General features: G+C 47.0%; 1 protein-coding gene across 1 annotated transcript in view; it reads right to left on the bottom strand.

Moving 5' to 3' along the window:
• SYNDIG1 (synapse differentiation inducing 1) overlaps window positions 1-18,538 on the bottom strand; it is a 103,143-nt gene that overhangs the window by 42,009 nt on the left and 42,596 nt on the right. The window contains exon 2 of the mRNA XM_065919601.1: window positions 10,550-11,107. Coding sequence (XP_065775673.1) covers window positions 10,550-11,029 — 480 coding nt within the window. The 5' untranslated portion in view covers window positions 11,030-11,107. The remainder of the gene's footprint in view (window positions 1-10,549; window positions 11,108-18,538) is intronic.

Genomic DNA, 18,538 nt, shown 5'->3' with positions numbered 1-18,538 from the left:
CTTTGTCAGCAGGGGCACGAACACTGTGACCTGCATGCTGACGAGAAACTAGCTCAGCGAAGGGGAGGAGAGAACATTCTGGGTGCAGGAGAGGCTGCAAAGCCATATTGGGGGCTGTGAAGTCAAGGGGATCAGGAGTCTGGGGGTGGGGGGAATGAATGAGAAGTGAGGTGACGGGGGAGGGGACTGCTCACAGGACCCTCGAGTGTCCGCACTTTATTTAACTCTGTTTCAGTGATCTGCTGCTTACTGACATTTCAAAAGGGATAAAAACAAAAGGACTAGAAGAGGAGACTCAGGAATTGGCTAACCTATCAAAAGCTAGATCTTTCTCCTATTTCCTAGAAGAAAAAACACAAGAGGAAAATCCACCCAATGCCATGCTGAAACATGCGCAGACTTCACCCAGCCTGGGCCAGCAGAGCACTGGATGGTGTGCTGGTAAGACCACCGTCGTCTGGGATCTGACTTCAAGTTACAGCTGCTCCCCCTTCACAACCCGGACCCTCCTCCACCAAGCCTCCCCGAAACACCACTGCTTTCTCTGCTAAATCCTTCTTGAATCCGTATGTCACGGTGTAGACCTCTGTGGGCAGCGCCTTATGTAAGGTTACGGTTCCAAGCAACGTGTTCTGTTTCTAAATATACTTCTCTCCACTCTGAGGAGTGTCTTCCGACTTCTCAGGTTCTACCTGTTTGAGGAGGACATGGCCATCCCCCAGGCCCCCTGGTGGTTCTCACTTTTCCAGGCTTGAGGTTTCTGATGAGCCGTCTGCTTGGCATTATTGCAGGCTGGCGGATGTTTTGCTGACAGATATCAGGTGAATATTTATGGGCACCTCGGGTGAACCATGCAAAGGGGACATTTTCCTGTGTTTTCCTACAAACACTGCCGTCAGCAGCATGCACCTCTTGCTGTGTGGATTTGTTTTCTTAACAGAGGTTGCTTTCCTATCTCAGTTTCACATTTCTCTGGTGACAGGGGTGTGATATGTGGTGTGGTTTTCATTATCAAGGAGAAAAGATTCTTCCTTCGGGGGCCCTCAGCTGACATCCAGGACAGCCAAGATGGGACCATCCCAATTCTGAATAGGGACAGCACCCTCCCTGGAGACCAACCGGTCAGGAACCCTCAGCACTTTGCACAGTGAGGCTTCTCTCTTGCCTTCTCTGTGTCTGTTTCCTCCTGGTGAGTATGAACACCACGGACCCAATGCCCGGGACCACAAGGACAACATGTGGGCTCTTTGTCCATAAGGATGGAGTCTCTCTCACCTGCTAATAGTCAGAATGATCTGATGATCCTTGCACTGGCCAAATGCCTCTTTGTTACAGAAATCTAGCATAACTCCAGCACACGAGGGTCAGCCACCTGCACTATTTCCCCTGTGTTGGTTTCTTTTTGCATCTCAGAATTCACAGTATGTCTGTGAACAACCATCTGCATGTCAGCCCTGTGAGCTTTTCCTTATCTTTTTAGGAAATGCTGTGAAATGGCTTGCCAACGGAAAAAAAAAAGGAAAATATTGGCAATCATGAAGCTGGGCTCATGCTTGATTTCTGTGGTTATTCTCCCATTGTTCCCCAGAAGCACGATGGACAAAAAGCTGAACAGACCATGATATAGGGGTGATGCTTCCCAAGATTCCCTTAGAAAGGGCATTGTCAGACTTCCCTGGTGGTCCGGGGGTTAAAACTCTGAGCTTCCACTGCAGGAGGCATGGGTTTGATCTCTCGTCTGGGAAGTTCTGCATGCCTCGCAATCCAGCCAAAAAAGGGTGGGGCACGCTGTTATCACCAAAACTTTAAATTCAAAGGATATGCTTCTTCTAAAACACTTGAATGCTTATGATCACTTTCCTCTTCTGATAACATTATACTGTAGTAAGTGGGAGATGAGGTTTTTGTCAACATGGGCCAAGGTTAAATGGCCTCCCCAGGGCTCCAGGCCGTGACGAGTGTTTTCTGCATGCATGGCAGTCACTGAACATGGGTATTAGGGGCACGAATTGAGGAGAGACGTTTCATGAAGCATTGAGCAAATCTGTCTCTCAGGGACCTCAAAGTATGCCCTTGGTACTGGGTTTTGTTACATGAAGATTGCTTAAAGTAGGTGGACCTTTGGTTAAGCTTGGAGAAATTTTATTAAACTCCAAGGTGGTTTAGAATCAAATTTCACTGGTGTTTGTTCAAACTGAGTATGAAAGAGATTCACCAAAGTCATGGACTCTCCTTTCACTGTCATTCAAATCACATTTACTGTGTTAGTGTTTGACTCACAGCTATCTGTAATCTTATGAGAGCTGATTTCATTAGGATTGTTGTTCAGTCTCTAAGTCGTGTCTGACTCTTTGTGACCCCATGGACTTCAGCACACCAGGCTTCCCTGTCTTCACCATCACCTGGGATTTGCTCAAATGCATGTTCATTGAATCGGTGATGTTATCTAACCATCTCATCCTCTGTCACCCTCTTTTCCGCCTGCCTTCAATCTTTCCCAGCATCAGGGTCTTTTCCAATAAGCTGGATCTTTGCATAAGGTAGTCAAAGTTTTGGAGTTTCACCTTAAGCATCAGTCCTTCCAATGAATATTCAGGGTTGATTTCCTTTAGGATTGACTGGTTTGATCTTCTTGCTGTCCAAGGAATCCTCAGGAGTCTTCTCTAACACCACAATTAGAAAGCATCAATTTTTTGGTGCTCAGCCTTCTTTGTCACCCAACTCTCATATTCATAAGTGACTATTGGAAAAACTGTAGCTTTGACTATATTGACCTTTGTCAGCAAAGTGATGTCTTTGCCTTTTAACATGCTAAGTTTGTCATAGCTTTCCTTCCAACGAGCTAGTGTTTTTTAATTTCATGGCAGCAGTCAACATCCACAGTGATTTTGGAGCCCAAGAAAATAAAATCTGTCTCTGCTTCTACTTTTTCCCCTTCTATTTGCCAGGAAGTGATGGGACTGGATGCCGTTATCTTTTTGAATGTTGAGTTTTAAACCAGTTTTTCACTCCCTTCTTTCACCTTCATCAAGAGGTTCTTTAGTTCTTCACTTTCTGCCATTAGAGTGGTATCATCTGCATATCTGAAGTTGTTGATATTACTCCTGGAAATATTAGAATAGCTGTAGTCTTTTTAAAAAAATTCATTTGGCTGATCTAGGTCGTAGTTGCAGCACGTGGGATCTCTGAACTTCGATGTGGCATGCGGGATCTAATTCCCTGACCAGGGATGAAACCCGGGCCCCCTGCATTGCGAGTGTGAAGTCTTAGTCACTGGACCACCAGGGAAGTTGCAGAGTAACTGTAGTCTTATAATGAAGAAAGATTCTTCCTTTGTCAAAACAGATAAACAGTTTTCTCCCAACTGTGATTCTGAGCAGGGGCTCAGAAGCCACGGATGAGAGATCTGATCAGTGTGAGCTTGAAAAAGTAAAAAGGTTTTATTTCCTTGGCATACAGATTCAATCTGATGCCCCAATCCTTCTGCTTATTGTAAAGTATTTCAGAGGAACATGACGAACGATCCTCTTGTGTTCTTATGACAGATGGATTTATTATCTCAGAGATTCTCCCCTCATCAAATGGCTATAATTACACACTCCAGTGCCTTTTACTGGCAAATGTAAAATGAGAATATAAAGATATTGATTTTTACTTTTTAAGAAACATGCTGTGAATCCACATTTAAATGAGAGTTCCCCTTGACACAGAAAATGAAAACGGTAAATGGCACACTACTATTCCGATCATGCTTATATTGCACATGATATTTTTGAATTTGTCTTTGGAAATTGTCAGTATGTAGGATGCCTTCAAAATATTTATTCCATAAAGGTAAATTTAATTTCCAGATAGGAAGTTATTCACATAGGCCTGTTTACAGAAAGAGGAGTTTGGATAGCACTAGATCAGATGTGACTACAAGGAGAGTTAAGACAGATCTGATCATTTTGAGTGATTTTCAGATCATTCATCTAAGGGTGAATGATCCGCACTTAGAGCCATAAGAAACTGGGATGTCTAAATATATTTTTTTATTTATGGAAAGATTGAAGGCAGGAGGAGAAGGGGACGACAGAGCATGAGATGGCTGGATGGCATCACCGACTCAGTGAACATGAGTTTAGGTAAACTCTAGGAGTAGGTGATGGACAGGGAGGCATGGTGTGCTGCGGTCCATGGTGTCGCACAACTGAGTCGGACACAACTGAGTGACTGAACTGAACAGAACATACTGTCTCAAGGGAGGAAAATGAGTAGTTAAATTCCCTAATGCTTTAAGTGGATATATGTCAGATTATTTAAAGATAATTAATTTGATTAAGATTCTTAACCTAAGTAAAAGCCATCTGTGGGCATATTCTTTGTTCACATCTAGCGCCTGCTGGAAAACACACATAGCACTTCAGATAATATCCTGTAAGACTTCTGGTATGACAGAGCCAGGAGGCAGGCAAATCCTGTCCCTGAGAAATGACTGAAGAGAATTTTCAAAACAGCCTTCTTGGAGGGCTCAGCAATGACTCCGGGTCAGTGATAAATGGAGGGGTGTTTGCTTACAACCACCGCTGAATCCTGAGTCAGAGTAGTGTGAGTCTGTATATGTATGTGAGACAGCAAAAGAGACACAGATATAAAGAACGTGGACTCTGTGGGAGAAGGCAAAGGTGGGATGATTTGAGAGAATAGCACTGAAACATGTATATTATCATATGTGAAACAGATGACCAGTCCAAGTTTGATACACGAAATAGGGCACTCAAAGCCGGCACTGGGACAACCCTGAGGGATGGGATGGAGAGGGAGGTGGGAGGGGGGTTCGGGATGGGGGACACATGTACATCCATGGCTGATTCATGTCAATGCATGGCAAAACCACTACAATATTGTAAAGTAATTAGCCTCCAATTAAAATAAATAAATTAATTTAAAAAAGAATATTATAAACAAAATCATGGAGTATTAAAAAAAAAAAAGAATAGTGTAAGTCTGGTTGTTCTTGCCCTGAGCTCATCCAGACCCACCACCAGCTTGGCCGTGAAGTGTTTCTGCTAGGGAGGGGCTCCTCTTGGAGACCAGATTCTCTGCTGCTAGATGGAGCTGGGTGGACTGGGGAGCAGAGGGTGGAAGCTCCATTCCCAAGCTTTCAGTGCTCCCACCTTATGGCTCTGGTCTGTTTGGGCCAAGTGGCAGATAGCTGGATGACCCGGGAATTTAACAAGGAGTTCCTGGAAAGGAGAGGACCGCGGTGCCTGGGAAGCTCTCCTCACATCCCAGTTTGAACTGAACAGGAAATGAAAACACAACATATCACAGTTTATAGGAGGCAGTTGAAATAGTGTTTGAAAGTTACAGCTTTAAAGACATATATTATACAGGAAGAAAAATCTCAAAGCGACAGCTAAGCTCCAGCCTAAAGAAACTAGACAAAGAAGGGCAAATTTAGACTATAGGAAACAGAGAGGAAAATATCATAAACATCTGAGTGAAAATCACTGAAATGGAAAACCGAAATGAAGGACAAACCAATGGAACCAGATGACAGATATTTGGAAAGATCATCAGAATTTATAAACCTTTGGCTAGGCTGAGCAAAGAAAAAATGGAAAATCACCAAATTAGGCAGGAAAAAGAGAAACATCACCAACTGTGCAGAAAGCAAGAATATTTAAGTGGACTATTAGGACAACCTTATGCTGACAAGTTAGGTAACTAAGATAAAAGGGGGAAAAAAATCCCTGGAGTGGCACAAATTACTAAAGCTGAGTCAAGCAAAGGAGGCAAGGATATACAATGGAAAAAAGACAATCTCTTTAACAAGTGGTGCTGGGAAAACTGGTCAACCACTTGTAAAAGAATGAAACTAGAACACTTCCTAACACCATACACAAAAATAAACTCAAAATGGATTAAAGATCTAAATGTAAGACCAGAAACTATAAAACTCCTAGAGGAGAACATAGGCAAAACACTCTCCGACATAAATCACAGCAAGATCTTCTATGACCCACCTCCCAGAATATTGGAAATAAAAGCAAAAATAAACAAATGGGACCTAATGAAGCTTAAAAGCTTTTGCACAACAAAGGAAACTATAAGTAAGGTGAAAAGACAGCCCTCAGATTGGGAGAAAATAATAACAAATGAGGAAACAGACAAAGGATTAATCTCAAAAATATACAAGCAACTCCTGAAGCTCAATTCCAGAAAAATAAACGACCCAATCAAAAAATGGGCCAAAGAACTAAACAGACTTTTCTCCAAAGAAGACATACAGATGGCTAACAAACACATGAAAAGATGCTCAACATCACTCATCATCAGAGAAATGCAAATCAAAACCACAATGAGGTACCATTACACGCCAGTCAGGATGGCTGCTATCCAAAAGTCTACAAGCAATAAATGCTGGAGAGGGTGTGGAGAAAAGGGAACCCTCTTACACTGTTGGTGGGAATGCAAACTAGTACAGCCACTATGGAAAACAGTGTGGAGATTTCTTAAAAAACTGGAAATAGAACTGCCATATGACCCAGCAATACCACTTCTGGGCATACACACTGAAGAATCCAAATCTGAAAGAGACACGTGCACCCCAATGTTCATCGCAGCACTGTTTATAATAGCCAGGACATGGAAGCAACCCAGATGCCCATCAGCAGATGAATGGATAAGGAAGCTGTGGTACATATACACCATGGAATATTACTCAGCCGTTAAAAAGAATTCATTTGAATCAGTTCTAATGAGATGGATGAAACTGGAGCCCATTATACAGAGTGAAGTAAGCCAGAAAGATAAAGAACATTACAGTATACTAACACATATATACGGAATTTAGATAGATGGTGGCGATAACCCTATATGCAAAACAGAAAAAGAGACACAGAAGTACAGAACAGACTTTTGAACTCTGTGGGAGAAGGGGAGGGTGGGATGTTTTGAAAGAACAGCATGTATACTATCTATGGTGAAACGGACCACCAGCCCAGGTGGGATACATGAGTCAGGTGCTCGGGCCTGGTGCACTGGGAGGACCCTGAGGAGTCGGGTGGGGAGGGAGGTGGGAGGGGGGATCGGGATGGGGAATACGTGTAACTATATGGCTGATTCATGTCAATGTATGTCAAAACCCACTGAAATGTTGTAAAGTGATTGGCCTCCAACTAATAAAATAATTTAAAAAAAAAAAATAAAAAAAAAAAAATAAAGCTGAGTCAAGATGAAAGGAAAACCTAAAGATTTTCTTTCAAATCATAAGGAAATCAGGTCTGATCAGTAGTAAAAAAAAATCTTCCCACAAAGAAGAGCCCGGGCCAAGGTGGCTTCACTGTGAATATGAATGACTATCTGAGAAGAAAAAGTCCCAGCGCAGGGCAGCATCTTTTGGACAGAAGAAGAGGGAACACTTCCCAACTCATCCTTTGTGGCCAGTGTCACCCTGACATCAAAACCAGAGAAAGACACAAGAAAAGAAAGCCGCAGTTGTCAAAGACCAAGGGTCCTCATGGACACAGAAATAAAAATCCTTACCAAGTTGTTAGCACGTTGAATCCAGCAATATTTAAAGAGGCGCAAACACCATGGCCAATTTATCCCCAAATATAAAGGATAGCTTAGTATATGAAAGGATAGTCCAACATGTGAAAATCAATTAATGTAATAGGTCATATCAATAGGATAAAGACAACCCCCCAACACATATGATGATCTAAATGGACATTTGGCAAAGTTAAGCACCTGTTTTTTATATTAAAAAACTGTTCAACCACATCTTGACAAAGGCCACTTTCTACATCTGATAAAGAGCCTGAAGTGCTTGGTCACTCATTTGAGAGTCTGAGCGCTGCCCCTGAACCAGGAGTGAAGGGAGGACCCCCACTCACCATCTCTGTCATCACTGCGTGTGAGGGTCCAGCCTGGGACAGCCAGCCAAACCAACCGAACCGCATCCTGCTTCCTCACCCCACCCCAGATCAGCCTCTCCCAGCCTCACAGGACATGAGATTGTGTTCAAAACACTGCCTGCTTTTTTTCTGAGTGATTTCTGTTTCCTCTGGGTCCCCTCTTCTATTTTTGTTGTTCTATCTCATTCTCACTTTGGGGTTCTCGTCCAGTGTTTGCGCATCCTCCCAGCTCTTCTGTGTGTGAAGAAGCCTCTGCAGGTGCTACCTGTAGTGTGAAATCCTATCTCTCCCGACAGGTTTCTGGGACTTCTGGTTTTTCACGGGAGGGAGGTCCAGCTGAGAGCTCAGATGTGAGGAGGCGGCTGTATCTGAAACAGCCGTTTGGGGACCACACAGGCGTCTGGAGGCAGCAGAGGCACCTGGGAGCCCTCCAAGCTTCTGCCTCCCATGTGCAGTGTCAGGGACAGAGCCTGCCATCTGGTGTGGCTGCTGAGGTCAGACGGGATGGTGAGAGGAGGGAGGGAAGATGCTCCAAAAGCGTGCATCTCCTTCCCCTTTCCTCCTGCGTCACTGGTTCCCAGTGATGACATTCCATGGGCTCTCTGATGGATGTGCAGACTTGGCTTTGTCACAAAGGGGTGGCAATCAGCCTTTCAACACGCAGCGAGGCCCTCCAGTCCTGACCTGCAGCCACTTCTTTTCACAGCTTTAAACCCGAATTTGACATTTTGCAGAACTGCTTTATTAGGTGTGCCTGCATCTCTCCATTTAAATTTGTCTGTGTGACAAGGAAATGTGATTTCCAGCAGTTGGGGTCCTGGAGATGAGGTTTAGCTGTTGTGTCTGGGAACCAGGAGGAGGCCCCAGGGCTGCAGGGCCCCAGCCTGGTGATCACACACATGGAGAATGCCCAGGGCCCCTGCCACCCTCCATCCTTGTGCACCTCCAGAGCCCCCCAGGACTACTCTCCACTGTGAGACAGTGCAGGGCAGATGCTGTGGCCAAGGCCCCTCCGTGAGACGCTTTCAAAGAGCTGCAGATCTGCTTGCTAACACCGCCGACCCCAGACCCCAGAGGACGAAACCACATGAGCTCCTGCAGATGCGTGCCCGGAGAACAGACCTATCTGCACTAGGAACACTCTGCTGCAAGTGCAGGGCGAGCCCAATCAGGCAGGAGATGAGGGCAGAGGGGAAGCTCCTGCGACAGACCCTGCTCCTACCTGGGAAAAGCTCTCTGCAAACTGCGATTTCCTGGAAAAAGAATTGCTCTGCTGTAGACCCATTGATGCTATGGCATTCCCCAAGGATGCAAAACCATGTTTTCTCTTTTGTCCGAAGTAGAGCCGCTTCCTGGGAAGAGCCTCAGGTCAGCGTGGGCTGTTTTTTGTTTCATTCACAAAAGGAGCAGGACTGGTCTCATTCCATTCAGTTTGACGATTAAAGAGTGATGCTCAGTGGTCTGCACCCTTGCTCTCTGGGGGCTGCTGCCATCCTGGCCCCCGGTTGATATGTTCCTGTCCTGTCACCCTGAGCAGCCCCTTGCACACCGACTTTGGTCTTGGCCACATGACTTGCTTGGGACGGTCAGATGTAACGTGTGTTCCATGCACAGGCTTGGAGAGCTCTGGCTTGCTGGACTCATGTGGCCGCCATGTGATGACAGGTGTGTGGGTCTGTCTCCGGGGCTAGTGGCCAGCCCGCATTCTCAGGCTCAGGCCAGTAGGGGAACCCGGCGAGCCCAGTGGAGCAGCCTTCTTCCAGCCATCCCCACAGCCATGAAACGACTGCCCCCCAGCCTAGGTGCTGGTCTCCTGGGCTCAGACCCCTATGGCATTGCTCTCACCCCGCCATGGGGGCAGCTGTGCGGCACAGCATGGCCAACTCGCATGCTTCTAAGAGTGTGATCCCACGCCCGTGCCTGCCCTGCGGGAGACGGGACTCGACAATAATTCAGCTTGTCTGCCCCTTATGCTATCAATTTCAACTATTTCTTCCAGCCGGTTTTAGGTTTCAGCTGTTCCAACAATCCTTAGTAAACACTCCAGAATGTCAAATTAAGGAAACCACATGTGGCAACCAAAACATCCCAAATTGTCCCAAAGTGTGCACTTCCAGGCTCGTGCGGAACCCCCTTCCCCTGGGGGCTTTGGCCAGTGGCCACTGTTCCCTGGGCCAGGAAGAGTCCCTGGATGAGGGCATGGCAACCCACTCCAGCATTCTTTCCTGGAGTATCCCTTGGACAGAGGAGCCTGGTGGGCTGCCATCCATAGAACCGTACACAGCTGAAGCCACTTGGCACAGTACAGCACTCTCCCCTGTGGCCGGGCGGTCAGCAGAGACCCCCAGCCCCGTGAGCTGCCAGCACGGTCAGCCCTTAAACACGTCTCAGTGCCATCCTGATGGCCTCGACCTTGTGTCCCCTAAGCAGAATCCCCGCTGAAGCCCTAGGTCCCAGTCCTCACCTCCTTCTCCATCCCTGTATCTCTCACACAGATTCTGAGTGAAGGGCGCCCAGGAGGCTGAGGTGTCCTTGCACTTTCGCTCACTGGCTTCATGTCCTGACTTGCACCGGCCTGGCTCTCGTCCCCCCAGGGCCCCACGTCCCACTCCCGAGGGCCCGTGACAAACACGCGCTCTGACCTCCAGCTCCTGGAACTCCTCCTCCTCCTCCACGTCGTAGGAGAGCGTGTGGATCTTGATGTCCTCGGGCGAGAGGTCGATGAACCTGCCATCGGGGTACTCCAGGCTCTCCTTGGTGGGCGAGCGGTCCTCGATGAAGGTGGTCTCACAGCAGTCGGCCGCCACGCCGTCCCCCCAGGGGCGCAGCACGCTCTCCGAGTAGAGGATGAGGTTGGGCCGGTAGCGGGACTCCACCGACTGCTGGAGCGTGCTGGGGTCCAGCAGCTGTTGGAGCGGCTCGTTCCTGGCGCCGTCTGGGCCAGCCGGTGCCACGCTGCCCACCACCCGGCAGCTCTGGTACTGGGGAGCGGGGTACACGGACACCAGGCCATCCCGGCTCTCGGCCACCAGGCTCCTGGTGTTGATGAGGCCGTTCCTCTTGCCAGCCTCGCCCAGTTTGCCGTGCACCAGCCCGCTCTTCTGCTCCACGACTCCAGCCATGGCTCTGTCCTCCCGGCTGGTCGTCGGGCTGGCGGGCTGGACTCGAGGGTCACGCTTGCCTGATGGGGCCCATTTCTCCTGGAGGAGGAATAAACGGAGATGAGACAAGGAAATCACACCTGAAAAGCTCATCAATCAGGCCCTGATTGTCCCAGGGTGTCCTGGTCGCTGGGGTGGACGGTCGCTGATCTGAACCCACTTACCCTCATGGTTTAGACAGGTTCGGTGGGGGCAGTGGCCAGAGGGAGGCAGAGATAGACCCTGTACATCTTTGGACAGACTCTGCTTCCCAATGAAGGAGGCTGTGCAGGAATTAGGACCACTGCCGCCGCAGAGAGCCCCAGGATTTCAGCTGACTCCTGAAACCCACAGGCAAGCCCATCCACACCAGCTTGACCACGGGACGAGTGGGGCCATTCATTCAACTCTCCCAGGCTCCTCATCCCAGCAGAAAAACTCGCACCAAGGAAGAGAGGGCTGACTTACAAAGATCTTGTGACTTAGTACTAATGGAGCAAAGGAATAAAGAATTATTTTAGCTTTTGATCTTTTCAAATAGATTTTCAACAAGCAACCAAACTACAACCTCTTGTGAATGAAATTTTGACTAGAGGGATTAAAAGCTCTATATTCTAATAAATTCAAGATTTTTGGGTAATGTATTTTTATCTTTATATCTTCAGATGTTTTGTCTAGTATATCTTAAATATTGATCTATTTTATCTTTTATTTTTCCTTAAGAACTAAGTTGCTTTTGCATATAACTTACCATAAAATGCTTTTGTAGGATAAAAACCAAAACAAAAATGCCCCACACAGATTTAGAAGGTAAGTGATAAGAAGACCTACATAAGAAGTCCATGTACAACATGGACTAAGCTCCCCAGCTGAGGAAATCTTACATGCAAATTTTAGTATGTTCTACACACATGTTAGAATTATTCTGACACTCACACTAGCCTTCAGCAGGGTCACAGGAAGTGGACTGAAAATTTCCCTGTCTCAATGGTGCTTGGCTTACAGAAACACCTGTGCATCTGGGATACAATTAAGAATTATTCTAAACTATTTCCCCCAGATCAGGTTCCTTTCTAGAGTTTCAAATGTTAAGAAGAAGACACCAAAGGTTACGATTTTGGGGAGACAGCTTTTCCTCTTTGCAAGTTAATAACTATTATGTAGCAACATTCCATCTCGAGGCTTTTGCTGTTCTGGCTTTCTAGGAGATTTAAGAATTGTCTTACATTATAACTGCTTTGTTTGGGGGTAGCTACAGGAATCTAAGGTGGCACTAGTGGTAAAGAACCCGCCTGCCAATGCAGGAAACATAAGAGACTCGGGTTCAATCCCTGGGTCAGGAAGATCCCCTGGAGAAGGGAATGGCAACCCACTCCAGTATTCTTGCCTGGAGAATCCCATGGACAGAGGAGCCTGGGGGGCTACAGTCCACAGGGTCACAAGGAGTTGGACACAACTGAAGCGACGGAGCATGCACATGCACAGGAATCTACAATTTCACACCGAGCAGAGGAGGAGAGAAAGAAGACACTCTTGCGATTAATGGGAAAATAGCAGTTTAATCATGTCGACAGATGACTGGTCGAGGGCAGGGTATGCATTGAGAGGTGTGGGTGTCACCACTTGACACTGTGACACGTTTGAGAGGTCCGAACACAGTGCCGGCTCTGCTGCTGGGCCTCTGAGCCCTCAGCTCCGGGGCCCAGTAACAACCAAGAGCTAAAACCAGGAATTCTGAGCCCCTGTGAAGCACGTCCTGCGTGTGAGCATCACCTCCACACCTGGTCACCTTCCCAGCTCCTCCAGGTGTTTCTGGTCCAAACGTCCAGCCTCTCTGATCTCCATCTTTCCACAGAGAAGCTGACGGGCCCCTCGTGCAGGGCTGGATGTGCCACCAAGACCAGAAAAACCTTCTTCTCAGACTCAGCTCCTTCTGCCAGGATCTGCAGTGAGTATCTTACAAATGACATGTGGTTGCATTTGTTTAAATTCCTCTTCTTGGATGGAGTCCCTTGTTCCAGCGTAGCCAGTGTGACCCTCCCTTTTCTGGTGTGTTCCCGGCCGCTGGGCTCCGGTTCCTCCTACAGCTCCTGGTGTATCCTTCTCTGCCAATGTGACAGCTACTCAACATCACCACCTCCTCAGCCCTGCCCTGCCCAGAGCCCGAGACTAAAGGACCACAGTTCCCTCCCTGTTCTTGCCCTGGTATACAGCCAGTGTTCAGTGAATGTCTGTCAAAAGTAACAGTCTCAAGGGTTACAGGACTGGACTAACCCTACTTAGGGATCTCCTTGCCTTGTACCAATCCCGAAGTCGGTTGAAATCGTGGCATTTGGAGGCAGGCACAGCTTACGTCTCCACCACCCAGAGTCGGCTGAGAACCTGCAGCATCAGCACCCCCTGGGATTCAGTCAGGAAGACAGAGTCTTGACCACCTGGAGCTACTGACTCAGATCCGAATGAACAACACAAGGGCTATTTTGCACTTTTTAGGAAATGCTCTCTAGTGAATTGCTGGGAGGAATATCAACAACCTCAGATATGTGGATAATACCACTCTAATGGCAGAAAGCAAAGAGAACTAAAGAACCTCTTGATGAGGGTGAAGGAAGAGACTGACCTAAAATTAAATATTAAAAAAAATAAGGAAGCTGTGGTACATATACACCATGGAATATTACTCAGTTGTTAAAAAGAATTCATTTGAATCAGTTCTAATGAGATGGATGAAACTGGAGCCCATTATACAGAGTGAAGTAAGTCAGAAAAATAAAGAACATTACAGCATACTAACACATATATATGGAATTTAGAAAGATGGTAACGATAACCCTATATGCAAAACAGAAAAAGAGACACAAGTACAGAACAGACTTTTGAACTCTGTGGGAGAAGGTGAGGGTGGGATGTTTCGAAAGAACAGCATGTATATTATCTATGGTGAAACAGATCACCAGCCCAGGTGGGATGCACGAGATAAGTGCTCGGGCCTGGTGCACTGGGAAGGCCCAGAGGAGTCGGGTGGAGAGGGAGGTGGGAGGGGGGACCGGGATGGGGAATACGTGTAACTCTATGGCTGATTCATGTCAATGTATGACAAAACCCACTGAAATGCTGTGAAGTAATTAGCCTCCAACTAAAAACAAAACAAAACAAAAAAAACACCTAAGATCATGGCATCTGGTCCCATCACATCATGGCAAATAGGAGGGGAAAAGGTGGAAGCAGTGACAGGTTTCCTCTTCTTGGGCTCTAAAATCACTGTTGGATGGTGACTGCAGCCATGAAATTGGAAGATGATTGCTTCTTGGCAGGAAAGTGATGACAAACCCAGACAGTGTGTTAAAAAGCAAAGAAAAAGAGAAAAGATGCTCCAGCCAGGAAGAGAAACAGGTGGGATTTGAACTAGGTATGTCTGACTCCAAGGTGTACATTCTCCTCGCTCAGCTGGAGTGACACCCACACGTCACCCAGAAAATTGGGGAAGCTTGTCAGACTGTGGACCCCACTGTCAGCCCTCACAGCTGAGGGGTGCGTGCTGTTTCAGGAAGATCCCAGTTCTGTTGTTCTCTCATTTTAGTTGGTAACTTCATTCATTAAAAAAAAAAATAACAACATTATTGGGATATAATCTAGAGACACAGGTTCAATTCCTGGGTCAGGAAGATCCCTGGGTTAGGAAGATCCCCTGGAGGAGGAAATGGCAACCTGCCCCAGTATTTTTGCCCAGAAAATCCCATGGACAGAGGAGCCTATGGGGTTGCAGAGAGTTGGACACGATCCAGCACACACGTGCCAACATCATAATGTTCACCTGACTTTTACTTTTTTATTTTTAAAACTAGTTTTAAAATAATAATTGATTTATTCGGCTGCCCGAGGTCTCAGTTGCAGCACGAGGGATCTTGGCAGTGTCAGTGGGCTCTTCCGTCGTGGTGCACGGACTTGAGTTGTGGCGCACAGGCTCCGGAGCGCGGGCTCAGTAGTTGTGGCACATGGGCTTAGTTGCTCCGCAGCTTGTGGAATCTCAGCTCCCTGACCAGAGATCGAACCCACACCCGCTGCATCGCAAGGCGGATTCCTGACCACTGGACCACCAGGGAAGGCCCCACCTGACTTTTAAAGTGCACAATTCCCAGGCCTGTAGCATACTCACAGAGGTGTGTAGTCTTCCCCCCCCATCCATTTCCAGAATATTTCCATCACTTGTTACACAGCAAGCACTGCCCTCTCCCCCAGCCGCTGGCAGCTGCCAGTCTGCCTGCTGTGTGTATGGGTTTGATTACTCTGGATGTTTCACATAAAAAGAATCATGCATGTGATCTCTGTGACGGGCTTCTGTCACTGAGTATCATGTGTTCAGAGTGCATTCGTGTGTCCGTGGCAGTGCTTCGTTCCTTCCAAGGCCGAGGGGTCATCCGTTGTGTGGCTGCACGGCATTTTGTTGGAGGGGGTGGTTGTTCTCCTTGAGATCCTATGTAATACTGGATTAATTACGACCGCACCTCTCCTGTTGCATTGTTAGTACAATGGAGCTTTCTCTTTCTGGAAAATGCGCAGTCAGAATGGAGATGACTGCATTAGTCACTCAGTCGCGTCTGACTCTTTGTGACCCCATGGACTGTAGCCTGCCAGGTTCCTCTGTCCATGGGGTTTTCCAGGCAGGAATACATGAGTGGGTTGCTATTTCCTCCTCCAGCGGATCTTCCTGACCCAGGGATCGAACCTGGGCTGCAAGCACTGCAGGCAGATTCTTTACCGTTTGAACCACAAGGGAAACCAAGTCAGAATGGAAACGTCTTCAAAACAGAACAAAGCAAAATGAACTCTCAGTCTGCGCCTCTGGAGTGTGAGAAAGGCATTTCACGTCTGGCCCCAGAACATGGAGTGACAGATGCCCTAGAAGTGTGGAGAGCAGAGGCAGGGTCTCCCCCACCTCAGCTGGACCAAAGAAAGCCCGTGAGCAGACAGGCCATGTGACCTGCTGACGGAGGGCACACCGCGGGCTGAGCCTGCCTCCTCATTGGACAGAAAGCTCGACCCCAGCACAGCAGGGGCTTCAAACAAGGCGGCACAGACTGCGGCCCAAGCCTCCATCTCCCTCACCAGAAACAGGGTCTGAGCGATGCTGAGCTCTGCTGCATCTGGCCCCACCACACACGCGCACCACCGGGACCCTTAATTATGAATATGGCAGAATTATACATGAACCTCTCCGTGGAGAAACTGGGATTACATATTTCAGGTTGTGTTTCTCTCAACCTTGTTTCCAATATTTCATAAATGTGTTACTCTGAGGAAGTAACTCAGAAAAAAAAAAAATCTAAAGAAAGTTTTGAGAACCAGAGTAGTACGTGTAATAATTTCCGGAAGTATGAGCAATGAAGTAAACGCAAGTGAAGAACTAAACCTTCTTCCTATGAGTTGTCTTTTTCTCTGAACCTGTAAACAATTCTAGATTTTGGAAAAAAATCTATCTCCCCACCTCCTCTCACTCACTCTCGCATCTCCTGGAAGACAGGAGCATCTGCACTGTTAATGTGTGTCTATTGGGGGAGCAAGGAATTTCGTAGAGTAGTACTTGATGTCTGTGCCTCTGCGGCTGATTAACACCCTTATCTGTGCCAGATTTTGTGCAGCAAGAGTCACATTTAACACGTAAAACTACCTTTAGAGCAGCATCTTTGAATCAAAGGAGAACAGAACAAACTAACTAGGCAGTCGATGGGGAAAACAAAACTAATTAGCAGATTCGTTTCGCACGATGCTTGGGCCCTATGACAGGTCTGGATTGCTCCTCACACAATCTGTCCTCACACGGCTCAATCAGCAAAGCGTTAGGAGGGTACCAGGTACGGGGTCTTCCCTAAACCCCAACACTGTCAGACGCCTCTTGTGTCAACAGTAATACTTCCCTCCTGCTAAGCAAATAATAGATGCATTCTCACCAGTGCCCAAGTGTCGAGAGAAGAGATCTGCTTGCAAATCCTCATTAAAACAATTAAAATCTGCCTTTAGCATAAACACACAGAAAAGCCTGTGATTTGGCAGTGGAGAAAGTTAATGAAGCATTAGAACCAGATCGGTTATTGTTATTTAACGTTTAAATGGCACATTACAATTGCAAAATGCTGCATCACCCAACTCATCACTTCAGGTGGTTGGGGACTTCCTGATCACACAGCTGATTCAGACTCCTGTGGGGAGCCAGGCTCTGTCACAGAACCTCTGGGATGAGCACAGGAATCTGAGCCTGATTCATGACTGTGGAGAGGCAAGGCTGTGATATCGGAAGTGTGTAAACCTGTGTATCAAGGACTCTGCTGTTTGTGAAAGTTGTGCTAACTTCCTTTAGCTTTGTGGGTCTCTATCTCAGTCTTAAGGAAGATGTTGTGGGAAGAGTCTTCCTTTCCAATAGTACCTCCATGTCTACCTTCACCACCTCTAGCTTTTAATCACCATCATCTCCACCATCACCATTACTACCATCATTACCATCTCCACCATCACCACTACCACCTCCACCATCACCATCACCTCTATCATCACCAGCTCCACCATCACCACAATCACCATCACCACCATCTCCACCATCATCATCACCAGTATCATCACCAGCTCCACCATCACCATCACCACTATCATCACCAGCTCCACCATCACCACAATCACCATCACCACCATCTCCACCATCACCATCACCACTATCATCACCATCTTCACCATCATCACCATCACCACAATCACCATCTCCACCATCATCACCATCACCACAATCACCACCACCACCATCTCCACCATCATTACCATCATTACCACCACCATCACCATCACCTCTATCATCACCATTTTCACCATCATCATCACATTACCACCACCACTGCCATCACCAGGAATTGGCAAACTATACCCCGTCGGACAAATTCAACCCACAAGCAAGAAAGATTTTTTTACATCTTTAAATGACTGAAGATAAGAAGTATATTCCATGATACATGAAAACTGAGAAATTAGAAACTCCTCTGTCCATGGGATTCTCCAGGCAAGAATTCTAGATTGGGTAGCCATTTCCTTCTCCAGGGGATCTTCCCAACCCAGGGATTGAACCCAGATATCCTGCACTGCAGGCAGATTCTTTACCACCTGAGTCATCAGGGAAGCCTGTTAGTATCCATAAATATAGTTTTATTGAACCCCATCCACATCCGTTCATTCACATATGCTTCTAACTGTTCTGCACTAAAAGAGCAGTTAAACACCTGTAATAAGAAGCCATATGATCTGCAAAGCCTAAAATAGCTTTTATCTGCTCTTCAAAGGAAAAGCTGATTCCTGACCATAACCCCTCCCATACCACCACCACCACTACCACTAACATCACTACCACCAACAGCACAAGATGATGTGGACACTACCGTCACCATCAATAGCAATGACACCCCACCCCCTACACAACTCTGTGGTTCAGAGGTATGGAGGCCACCTGTGCGG

The sequence above is a fragment of the Muntiacus reevesi genome, chromosome 2 (assembly GCF_963930625.1).
Source record: "Muntiacus reevesi chromosome 2, mMunRee1.1, whole genome shotgun sequence".
NCBI classification, from domain to species: domain Eukaryota; kingdom Metazoa; phylum Chordata; class Mammalia; order Artiodactyla; family Cervidae; genus Muntiacus; species Muntiacus reevesi.
Note: the sequence above shows the minus strand (reverse complement) of the source record. Positions and strands in the feature narration are given on the sequence as shown.